At 36.6% G+C, this 12706-nt stretch overlaps 1 protein-coding gene across 4 annotated transcripts in view; it reads left to right on the top strand.

The window, feature by feature from the left end:
* The window catches only part of Dync2h1 (dynein cytoplasmic 2 heavy chain 1), a 258114-nt gene that overhangs the window by 66613 nt on the left and 178795 nt on the right, over window positions 1-12706 (top strand). For 3 of the 4 annotated variants that reach the window (XM_031344730.1, XM_031344731.1, XM_031344729.1), the window contains 8 exons: window positions 700-829; window positions 2757-2912; window positions 4178-4437; window positions 5155-5401; window positions 6724-6875; window positions 8489-8633; window positions 9768-9870; window positions 10373-10540. In XM_031344730.1, coding sequence (XP_031200590.1) covers window positions 700-829; window positions 2757-2912; window positions 4178-4437; window positions 5155-5401; window positions 6724-6875; window positions 8489-8633; window positions 9768-9870; window positions 10373-10540 — 1361 coding nt within the window. The remainder of the gene's footprint in view (window positions 1-699; window positions 830-2756; window positions 2913-4177; window positions 4438-5154; window positions 5402-6723; window positions 6876-8488; window positions 8634-9767; window positions 9871-10372; window positions 10541-12706) is intronic. The other variant, XM_031344732.1, reaches the window with a different exon arrangement.

Raw genomic sequence — 12706 nt, 5'->3', positions numbered from 1 at the left:
TTTGGAGGGGAAACTGGGAAAGGAGAAATTTACATGTAAATAAAGAAAATATCTAATTAAAAAAATTAAAAAAAAATTATTTCAGATATATAGTTTCATTGTATTATCATATATTTAGTGTTATAATCTTGTGAGAATATTATAGTAAAAAGTGAGTTTACAGATAAATTTAAACTTTTTTATTCAATATTTATCATGTATTTTACAGTGATTTAAATGTAGTAGAAAGACTTCACAAAAGGAATGAGACTGATATTTATAAAGGATAAAAAGGTATATACCTTATAAGTAGGTGCTATGAATATTTTGCAGAAATAGTAACATACTACTACAGAGGATGGTAAATTGTTAGTGGCACAGGTATTGGTTGTATGAGGCCTAAAGAATATGTATTATTTCATATAAAATAAAGCTATCTATTAACGTTTAGATTGCTGTGTATTCTAGCATGGACCTTTTGCGTTTCCTTTATTTCTCCTGACGTATGCTAAGCATGTATCTGTGGAGGGGCCCAGTGAAAACTTTTTTGTAGGGTCTTGAGTACTGCTAATTTATACAGCACATACATGGAAGTCACCGAAGCCAACTTTCTGTGCTAACGGCTGACATCCTCAATGGACTGTGATCTGTAGGAACAGGACTTTAGTTGGCCTAAGTTTCTTCCTAAGTAGCTTGCATGTTTGTGTTAATCTCCTGTAGTGATGAAGAAACAGATCTTAACTCTCTCATAAAATCTTGGTTGAGGAATCAGCCTCCTGAATACAGAAGTAATCTTGAAACCTGGATTGGAGATTATTTTTCAAAAGCGTTACAGTGGGTTTTAAAGCAGGTGAGTTGACCATATTTTATGATCAATGAAGTGAAGTGGGATGTATAATCAGGGGTTGTGCTTGCTCTTGCTGCCTGTGGTAGAGCTCTGTTAGGATCTGGGTATGGAGTAGATTTTGCCATTGTCCCTTGCCTGGTCACTTACATTACTTTCATTAGTTAGTCTTAGTTTTGTGTCTATAGAATCTCACCTCACTTCCCTGAAAAGCTTGACTACCAGATTGTCTTCTTAGTGGAAAAACCATTTGTTTCACCTTACTGTAATTATCTACATGCATATCATGTTAAATACATTAGTAAGCTATTACTGCAATTCAAAAGGGACAGTAAGTTACTTACATTAATATTTGAAGCATTTGCTTATACAATAAAAATAGACATCTAGATATGTGAAGTCCAATCTAGTAAGAACACATCTTCCTAGAGAAGGGTCTATCTGGGCAGTAGAATGCCACATAGACACATCAGGACCATCACCAGCATTGGCAGGAATACTGCTGTCTTGGAGTAATTTACCATGAGGCAGGAGTAGATGCTTAGCATGAATAGAAGATTATAATCTGTTTCCATGCATTCATAATTTTTAAAAAATGATGTGGATGTTATTAATTTTATGAAAAATGCAAACATATAAAAATTAAATAGCAACTATTCCTTTGATATCAAATAACTACTACTCTGAACTTCATCTAGAGGTCATTTTTTTTTTTCATAATGATTATACAAAAATTGAAAATTTGCTGTAGTTTTTCTTTTTTTTTTGCTTCTCTTCCTTTGTGAGGATGAAACCTGGAGAAATGAAGAGAAGTTTTAAAATAATGCAGACTAACTAGTTTTCCCTGTCCTTAGAGAAGGAAGATTTCCTCAGTTTGACAAAGGTGTTTCTCCTGCTTGCTTCCACCCTAACACTCATCAACCATATTAGTATGTTTACATTCACCTGGAAGTTTTTGAGGGCAGGGAACAAGACTGTCATGCCTCATGGTAAATTCCAGAGCAAGTTTGTTAAGAAAAGAGAGTGAGATGGTCCTGGCGGTGGGATTCCCACTATCTGTGTCTGCCATCTTTTCACCAGATCATTATCTCATTCTAGCAGTGCAGTCCTTGAGGTCTGCTAACTTCCCTGATGTTGGTACGTGTGTGAGTGTTGGCATAAGGGTGTGACACACTAGCTAACATCTACTTAGGTATGAGATTCACTATGAAAGGGCAAGCTGATTCAATCCTAGAGTAGATAGATGGAGGAGTGGTGAAAAGGAAATAGGTGATGTTTGTCTGTTTAGTATAGTAGTTACGTCTGTGTCATTCATAAGGCAGGAAAGCTATTTGGGCTAATAGTTTCAGAACCTTAATTATGTCATGAAGGGAAGCAGAGCAGAGCTGATGGAGCTCATGGCAGTGGTGATGTGTGGGTGGGATTCCTTACACCACTGTGCTTTATGTTGGCAAGGAAGTAGAGAACAGGCCAGATCCAGGGGTGTCTATAAACATGAATAGGGAACCAGCTTCTACAGCTGGATCTTGCCTGTTAAAGATTATATACCTTCATGATAGTGTCACATACTGGAGACAGGCCTTAAAACATGAAACTGGGGTGGGCATTTTAGATGCAAACCACCTTAGCTCTGGTCTGAAGTTTTTAGAATATGTTTGTATCTTCTTCAGGTTGAGGAAGTACATAATGTATCTATGTATCTATTTGAGAATTCTAGCATTTATAGTTCAAAAATGTATAATTACTTATAAAAATTATTTTTATATTTTCAAAGTCTACATGTAAACTGAAAAAATATCCATAATTCCTAAATAAATGAAAAGGGTGGATATAAAGGTTTTTTTGGCAGTGATCTGTGTCAATTTGTATGGTTTGGCATTTGCTGGTTAATATCTGTCTTTCCTGCCTTGGTTCCATGAATTTTAATCCACAGAATGACTATGTGGTAGAAACAAGTTTGGTTGGGACTGTGATGAATGGTTTGTCCCACCTCAATGGATGCAAATATCATGACCAGTTTATTATTAATCTTATACGAGGACTGGGTGGAAATCTGAATATGAAATCGCGTCTGGAGTTTACCAAGGAGGTAAGGAACTTTTTAAAGGCTCTTTTCAGCCACAATTCTCAGCTTTTCTTGACCTTTAATTCTCAACACACAGTGATGTAACTCTAAGGTATGCAACTTTAAGTTATGAATTTATACAATTTGGTAGACTTAACAGTTCATCTGTATCAATATAGGTCTGCATGCATGTTTGTGTGTGTATGCATGTTTCTGTATATCAAACTTAGAACTTCTAATATTCCTAAATTTTTATGGTATTTTATAATAAAGTAAGGTTTGGAACATAAAAGTAAGTGAGGCTTAAACCTATTTAGCCATATAAATATATTCCATTATTTCATTTAGCTTTAATTTCATAAGAATACAGTTTTTAAATTATTCTTTAGAATAGTGTTAGCACTTAGAAATACTAGGGTATTTCTAATTATTTATTTAATAATGTCAGATTGTATTTGAACCACTGGGTCAGAAAGCCAGTTTCTATATCATAAGGGGCTTTTCTCTTTCTTTTTCTGTGTATGGGTGTTTCCTTGCTTGTGTGTCTATGTACCATGTGTGTGCCTGGGCCTGTGTAGGCCAGAATATAATGTTGTATTATCTGCAACTAGAGTTACAGATGATTGTGAGCCTCCATGTGGGTGCTGAGAATTGAACTTGGGTAGTCTGGAACAGCAGTCAGTGCCCTTAACCTTCTCTCAGGCCTCTCCAGGAGTGCGTAACCAGGAGTGCGTAACCAGGAGTGCGTAACCAGGAGTGCGTAATTAACTAAGACCAAAACAGTGTTCGTTTGTTAGTTCTTAGGGCTGTTGTTTGTGCTTTCTCTGACCTGTTGGCTTCTCCATGGCTGCAAGTCCTCTTACCTCTCACTGTACCACTCAGCACCTTCCTGTGTACTGCTCTGAAACATTCCCATGTACAAACAACAACTTCAGTGTGGAAGAGCAGAATCCTTCATGGAACGCTGTGGGTGTAACTCAAACCGTTTCTGGGAAACGTTGGAAATAAAGGGCTTTGGCATTCTTGAAGTCTGCAATCTGAGAGAATATTATTAAAACTTGAATATATTTTATTATTTTGTAACTTGATCTATAAATATCTACTAAGTTGGTATTTTCTTATATATTTTATTGTACTTATGATTGTATTGAGGTAAAATGCTATTTTAATTTTAAAGTTTGCTTAGAAGTGAAGTGTATATAAACTACTTTTAAAAAGCCGATTTACCGTGGAGATACTTTCTTTGATGAATATGTAAAAATACCTCATTACACCATTTTCCACTCAAGGTCTTTAATTGGGCCCAGGAGATCCCCCCAGACTCTCATAGACCAATGGATACCTACTATGACTGTGAGCGAGGACAGTTAGCATCCTACGTGCTGAAGAAGCCAGAGAGCCTGACAGCTGATGACTTCAGCAGTGGCCACACTCTTCCTGTCATTCAGACTCCTGATATGCAGCGAGGCTTAGATTATTTCAAACCCTGGCTAAGTTCAGATACCAAACAGCCATTTATTCTGGTGGGACCAGAAGGATGTGGCAAAGGGTAAGAAAATGCCTTCAGAATTTGTTTCTTTTCTCCCCAAGGATTAGGTTTCCTTTGGTTAAAAGCACTTAGATTTTTATGAAGAACACTTTCCACTTTCACTCATGTTTAAGAAAAAATGACTACAGAGAAGACTGTCATTTTCTCTCCAAGGTTGTGTAGTCTTAGAAAATACATGTAGTCACAACAAAAATTGAACTCTTTATATACACTTAAAGGTTACTATATGAGTTAACCGTCTTCTAACAGTTGAGTACAGCTCTCTTATTAAAAATAGTATCTAGCTTAATGGAGGCCACCTATATTTAGAGCATACATCATTAATGTTTTAGGAGTAAATCTGAATTACTAGTTTTACCTGTATGTTGGCAGAGTAATAATTTGAAAAAATTCTATACAATCATGCTAGTTATCAAAACTCTTGGAAAATTTAAAATCTTTTCATAAACTATGGGGGATCAAAATAATATATTCTGTATATCTTGTAAAACTGAACTTATAAGATCTGCAAGATTTGCAGGAATACTTTTTTCTCAGTTTGAAAGTTAGGAAGTTACTGGTGACTGTGGTGACTATATCTGTATTCATTATTCTCCTTCTCTACATAATCTGAAGTAAAACAGAAAAAAGATAGCAGTTCCATATTGTGTGTAAGGAATGTTTTGTTGGACACATTTTCCCAGTGAAATGTCACCCAGTGTCACCTGTCTCTTGTAGGATGCTGCTCAGGTATGCCTTCTCTCAGCTCCGCTCCACAGAGATTGCCACAGTCCACTGCAGTGCTCAGACTACTTCTCGGCACCTTCTGCAGAAACTGAGCCAGACTTGCATGGTAATCAGTACAAACACTGGTCGAGTATACAGACCAAAAGATTGTGAAAGGCTCGTATTGTATCTGAAAGATATCAACCTGCCCAAGCTTGATAAGTGGGGGACCAGCACTTTGGTGGCTTTTCTCCAGCAGGTAAGTTTTAGCAGCTGACTCCTTTACCTATAATAGGAACCGGTATCATTTCTTACAGATACAAAATCTGTGTTCCTTCTGTTGGACCCGTCGTATCTAGCACACCTCATCAGAATTTAAATTCTTGTAACACTTAAGTCTTGTTCTAGGTCAACCATTCCCCAGTTGGAAATCTGTTCCTTATACTTCTTACTAGTCGGGACAGTGCAGGAATCAGCAGCTGGAATAAGGGAGGGAGGCGTCCATGTCTGCTGTGTTTGCCCCTGACTGTAGATACTCTTTTTTCTGAAAGCCTGGGGCCCAGCCCCCTTTCCTCTTTGACTGTGTCACATGTTCTTACTCAATAGAAAAGATTTATTCTTCTATGAATTGTATCATAGTAAAGGTACCAAATTTTTAGAGTTCACTATGTTTATTTGGTCTATGGAACTGTAGAATATGATAATATAGTTATAGAAAAGCCTGAAATGTTTTTTTTTTATTACTTTCTGACTCCTGGCTATTTTTTGGGGGGGTGGGGTGGGTTGCTTTGAGGCAGGGTTTCTTTGTGTAACCCTGGCTGTCCTGGAACTAACTCTGTAGACCAGGCTAGCCTCGAACTCAGAAATCAGCCTGCCTCTGCCTCCCACGTGCTGGGATTAAAGGCATGTACCATCACTGCCCAGCCTGGGTTTTTTTTTGTTTTTAAATAATTGCTAATAGATTTATAATACTATTTGGATTTTACTGTTTAATGGAATGAAAACATTTTGAAAGAGGTATAATCAAAGATAATATTATCTGGATGCTGGGTAGAACAATATGATTTTTTGGGACATAAAAATTTAAAATGTATTAATTACTGATTTAGGTAAAAGGTGGTGGTTACATATAGAAATAATTAAAATTTAGATAATACTGCATATTATGATTAATCTTGATAGTCAAATTGACAAGATTTGTCATCATCATACAAAGATATATCTTGGTGTATGTGTGCCAAGATTTTCTAGACTCATCTAATTAAAGTGGGAAGACGCACCCTAATATGGGCAGCATTCTTCATCTTGTTGGAACCCCGACTAAATTAAATGGAGCAGGAACCTGGACAGCAGAGTTTGTCACCCTCTCCTGACTTTGGGAACAGTGGCACTAACAGTTTCCCCTTCCTGCTGCCCTGTGGGCATGCTGGTAGATTGTCCCTTTGAACTGTAAGACCGACCTTGCCTAGGGTGGGTTTGTCAGGTGCTTTGTCACACCAAGGAGACAAGCAATCAGTGCATGATTTTAGTATAGAGAAATCTAAAGTAAAAAATAATTTATAAACATTTGTTTTCATATAGGTGTTAACATATCAAGGATTTTATGATGAAAATTTGGAATGGGTTGGTCTGGAAAATATTCAGATTGTAGCTTCCATGTCAGCTGGAGGAAGACTGGGGAGACACAAACTGACCACCAGGTTTACGTCTATTGTCCGTCTTTGTGCCGTAGAGTATGTATCTTAGTAACAGTTTTCTGTTTGTTTGTATTTTATTCGGGATACCCACCAAGAATATTTCAAAGCGTAGAAAGTAAAATGGTTAAGCCAATACATTTTTTTCCCAAACTTTTCACACTGGCTTATAGTATGTTAGGTCTTTTATACAAGGAGATAAAACTCTGTATGTCTTTACCCCTAAACATCAGAAGGAGGAACCAACTGAGAGCTTTAACTCTTTATTTACTTTTTAGTTAATGAATAGCATAAATATATTGTACCTGTTGATATGATGTTATGTAATATTCTGATGTTATCAAATACATAATGTTTAAGTCAATTTAAACATACATATTTATCACTATGATGAAAACACTTAAAGTTCTTTCTTTTTATAGTATTAGAAATTAATCCTAGGGTTCCCTCATATTAGTTAAGCATTTTATTTCTGAGCTATGTCCGCAACCCTACAAAATCTCCTCCTTTACCTTTGTGAAGTGCACAGTATACAATTGCTGCCTCTGACTTCTTGCTTACTCCTGTTCAGATGCAGCTTCGTCTCATTACCAGCCTTTACATGACCTTCTTCCCTCTTTCCTGAGCCCAGTTCCTCATAACAACCACTCCACTCTCTACTTGTATGAACACAGCGTTTTTTTTAGGCATTGTGCTGTCTTGTCTGCATTTCTGTGTTTGGCTTATTTTACTTAACATGATGATCACTGACCAGTCCTGTCCGTAATTTTTTGAAATGCCTTGGTTTCCTTATTTATATGGCTAACCCTATTTCCTTATGTCTATGTATTTTTCCTTTTCTCCTTAATTGGTGGATGCTTAGATTGTTTGTATTGTGTGTGGGGTGTCATAAAAAATGGTACCATGACTGTGGGAGTACCATGACTATTTTCTTAGACATAAATGTTTTATGTATCTCACAAAACCAGTATTATTAAAATGTATGGCGATAACTGACAGGAGTTGAATGTGATGAAAGGTGAGTTAGAGCTCATGACTTGGGATGGAGTCCATCTGTCCATCCTGTGATCATGGGTGTGACTAGGACTTCTGAGTACTGTGTTCATAGCACTGTCCCTTTGTGACCTTTCACCTTCCTTCCTTCCTTATCTTTGTGGGTTACAGGTTCCTGCTAACTACATGTATCTATGACTATTGGTTTTACTGGTATGTTTTTGGTGCCAGTTAATCTACATGGAAGTAAAGTTGGTTTGAAGAAACAGGCTAGTGTTTATTGTGTCCTTTATTTTCTTAGACTTCTGACCTGAATTGCTGCCCTTTATATAGGCTTTACTTAACTTAAAATGCTTTTTTTTTTTTTTAGTAAAATATACTATTTATTCTGAAGATGAATGGCTTTTCAATTTTTGTTTTTATATAGTTTGATTAGTCTTCTATAAAGCTTCTACTGTTGGAGAATAGACACTGAGGGATCTAGTCAGCATTTTCAGAGAAGTAGAGACTGAGCCTCTTCAGATCCCTGGGCAGCCTTAGAGATCTGGGTCTTAGAGAAGTGTAGCTTGAAAGCTTACACAGTTATATCTTAATGTGAAGATAGTAATTTAGGCTATTGATTTATTTCAGCTTTCTTATTTTTTGTCTTTCCTTTTTAGTTACCCAGAAAGAGAACAGTTACAGACAATCTATGGAGCATATTTGGAAGCAGTTCTGCATAAAAATCTGAAGAATCATTCTATTTGGGGTTCTTCATCAAAAATTTATCTCTTAGCAGGCTCTATGGTACAGGTGTATGAACAGGTACATAAAAGTTTATGTTGTAGTTTCCTGGTCTGTTGGCTTCATCCTATCTTTGTGCTGATGCCCTGGCTTTTCCTTCTTGTCACAGTTAGTATAGTGTGATAGACAACACAGGGACAACATATTCAGGTTACATGCTGCTAGACAGAATGAATAACTTAGTGTCTGTGGTAGTTAAATGAGGAAGTAAAGTAAAATTTGATCTGAATTGGGGGGAAAAACAATAGAAAACCACAAAGTATTTGATGATGAAAATTTTGTTAGATAAAAGGAATAAAAGGAATAGTGTAGGTAGTGTTTGTGGAAGATGCTCTTACAAGGCTGGGTAGAAGTTGGAAGGATAAGTTAGGAAGGACGAGGTCACTTTAAAAATATATACTTGTTTTTTCTTTTTGTTTTTTTGTTTTTGTTTTTCGAGACAGGGTTTCTCTGTGTAGTCCTGGCTGTCCTGGAACTCACTCTGTAGACCAGGCTGGCCTCGAACTCAGAAATACGCCTGCCTCTGCCTCCCAAGTGCTGGGATTAAAGGCGTGCACCACCACCGCCCAGCTAAAAATGCATATACTTGTTAACAGTCAAGATGGCAGTAAGAGGAATGGCTGTGGCTGTGGGGTAGGGCCAGCCTTTACACTCAGTGCCATTCTGGTTCTCACTACTAGAACACTTTTCGATTTTGGAGTGGTTTCATTGAGTTTTATGGGTGTTTTAGAATTTCAGCTGTTACTTTAGTTCTTCAGTTTAAAGTTTCTGTAGTTGTACTCCTATGCCACCCCAACCTTTGGCAGTCTGTTGAACCCTATGAGCTGATCTTGGAGTAATACTTTGAAGTGCTGGGCATGGTCGTGCAAACCTTGGACCAGTCCCTGGATGACTGAGGCAGGAAGATTGCCATGATTACATAGTGAGCTCTAGGCCAGCCTGGGCCATAGTGTGAGATTCTGCCACAAAAAACAAACACGAGTCAAATGTATAGGATGAATTATATAGGCTAATAAAAAAACAAAAAACAAAATGAAACAACAGTTCTATTGAAAGAAGCCAGACATTGGCCTTCCGATGAGTCTAAGTTGACAGGAAATACAGAGAATGATGCAAGCACTGAGAGCAAACTGCTTGCGTTGTGTTCTTTTCCAGGTGCGGGCCAAATTCACAGTGGATGATTACAGCCACTATTTCTTCACACCCTGCATTCTCACTCAGTGGGTTCTTGGCTTGTTCAGATATGATTTAGAAGGAGGTAAGTTTCAGATCTGTGTGTGTATAATTTCCTTATAACTTGAACTTGTATACTTGTTTATTATTTAATACTTGTATAATAAGTATTTTGGTAATAATTATATTTAAAAATGACAACTATTATTACATTAAATTAAATAGCTTCATTATGTTTATTACTATTAAAAGGATAGAAATATACTCTATTCTTTTTGTAACTTATTTATCACTGTACAAATTTGATCTTAGAAAAGGTAAAATCATTTTCTTTTATAGCTAAACCATTTTTATTAAGCAATTTGGAAATGATTATTTTATTGAGCAACTATAAACACTGTTTTAAACATACCAGCTTATTAAAGAAATGAATTTTAACTTTTTTTCCATTTTTTTCTGTTTACCTGCTTCCAAAATTATGGTATGTAGATTCTCACCATATATTTATTTTATAACATTATGTTAAATAGATCACTTGAAAATAATTTAAGTCTTCCTGCAATTAAAGAAAATTTTGTCCTCCTTAGGGTCCTCTAACCATCCATTAGATTACGTGCTCGAAATTGTAGCCTATGAAGCACGGCGCTTGTTTCGGGACAAAATTGTTGGTGTGAAGGAGCTGCATTTGTTTGATAACATTTTAACTTCAGTCCTCCAAGGAGACTGGGGCTCAGACATACTGGACAACATGGCAGGTAATAGAAGAGAGCTTATGTCAATGTACAGTTGTTATGGTGCTTTGAAATTTGTTTCTGACCAGATGCGTGATTTCATGTATGAACAAACAGAACTTTGGGTGATTTCAATTTCAGTTTTCCCCAAAGGGAAGATGTCCAGTCATTTTTGCTAGAATTCTACAATTACAATCCCACATTTCAATCAGCTTTTCCCCACATAGTCTCCTTTCTATCTTCATCTGTCTGTCTGTCTGTCTGTCTGTCTGTCTGTCTGTCTGTCTGTCTGTCTGTTTGTCCGTCCGTCTGTCTGTCTGCCTGTCTATGTATGTATGATGTATGAATGTAAGAGTGTGTGTGTGTGTGTGTGTGTGTGTGTGTGTTCACCTGCTGATGGCTACCTAGGCTGATTCTATGTCTTGGCTGATGTGTATAGGCGCAGGTGTCTTTGTGATGTAGACTTAAAGTCTGTGAGCTACATATAAGGAAGTGTAGTACAGCTTGGACATGGGGGTCATGGGCAGTTCTATTTGTAGGTTTTTAGGATGCTCCACACTGATTTCCATGCTGCCAATGTTTAGATTTCATCATCAGGGTACAAAGGTTCCTCTTTTCCAGCTTCTTTGCCAGCATTTATTGTTTGTTTCTTAATTGTAGCTATACTGACTGAAGTGAGATAGACCCTCCGTGTACTTTTAAGTTGCCTTTCCCTGCTGGCTAAGGTGTTGAATTTTATTTTGTATACTTAGTGGCTAGTTGTATATAGTTTGAGAACTGTCCAGTTCATCTGTGTATTTGTGCTATATTTTTGGTGTTGAACTTTTTTTTCCAGATGTTGCTTTAGATAGTAATCCTTTGTCAGATGTCTAGCTGGCAATTGTTTTACCCAGCCTGTAGGGCATGTGCCCTTTGCTGTGTAGATACTTTTATGCTTCCAACGGTGCTTTCAGTTGATTCTTGTGTTGCTTGCTGGGCTCGTGGAGAACTGCTTGGGAAGGCCTTGCCTAGTCTTAGATCTCTAAGAGTTTCTCTTGGGGTTTGCTCTAGTATTTTCATTGTTATAGGACTTAAGGTCTCTAATAATCCATTTTGAATTCACCTTTGTGAGAAATGGATCTAATTTAATTTGATTTGCTTATATGTGGATAGTGAGCTTTCTCATCACTGTTGTTGAAAATATGATTTTTTTTCTCTAATATGTAGCTTTGGCACATTTGTCAAAGGATGAAAACAACAAACAAAGCCCCAGAAAACAAAAACTAATATTATCATTTGTCTACTTTGGTTTATCTTACCTGTTCCAAAGATGTGTATGACTGATCTTTCCCTGAACCATACTGTCTGGATTTATGTAGTCACAGCATAATAAGTCTTGAAGTTGGACAGCCTTATATCTCACGGAATAATCATCTCTATGTATAGTATTATAAGATTGTGATAAGCCTTACACTGAGTTTGCATATTGATTTAAAGTGAGTTGTTGTTGTTACTCTCTAATCTTCTGATTCAAACATAGTATGTCATGAGAACATTTCAGCCTTTGATGTAAGTTCCAAACATAGAAGTGTGGTTTCTGATTTTAGATTTATGTCTAAGTTAACTCTTCATTGGCAAATATGTGTTCAGGCTATTTTTGTTTGTTTTATGAGATAGGATCAAATTTAGTTGTCCAGGTTGGCCCCAAGTTTGCTATGTAGCTCAGGCTATCTTTGAATTTGAAATTCTCCTGCTTCTGCCTCCCAGGTACTATAGACTTGAACTTCCAGGCTCCACTTGACAAAGTAGGCTTTAAAAGATGAATATCTTGAGTGAAGGTATGTGGAAGAATATTCTAGATAAGAGCAATGAATATGTAAAAAGTCAAAACTGAGAAACATAGTATATAATGCAGTGATGGGTGTTTTAGGCTGAGTGGAGCTAGATTGGAGAGAGTGCTTAGTAGGACTTTTATACTTTATGTTAAGGAGTGTGAAACTATGATAAAGGAATAATGTGGTGCAGTCAGATTTTAGTTTTGTATGTATTCCTTCAGTAATAGCAAGTCATTGTAATAATCATTATATCACAGTGCTTTAATAATTTTAATTATTTTGAAATGTTGATTATAATGTTGTTGAATATTTGAGGTTTTTGGGTGCTTTCTGAAAGCTTCATAGAGCCTGCCATCTTTTTTTTTTTCTTTTTTTT

The sequence above is a fragment of the Mastomys coucha genome, unplaced genomic scaffold, assembly GCF_008632895.1.
Source record: "Mastomys coucha isolate ucsf_1 unplaced genomic scaffold, UCSF_Mcou_1 pScaffold23, whole genome shotgun sequence".
NCBI lineage: Eukaryota > Metazoa > Chordata > Mammalia > Rodentia > Muridae > Mastomys > Mastomys coucha.
The sequence above is the reverse complement of the archived record's forward strand: the minus strand, read 5'-3'. Positions and strand labels throughout refer to the sequence as shown.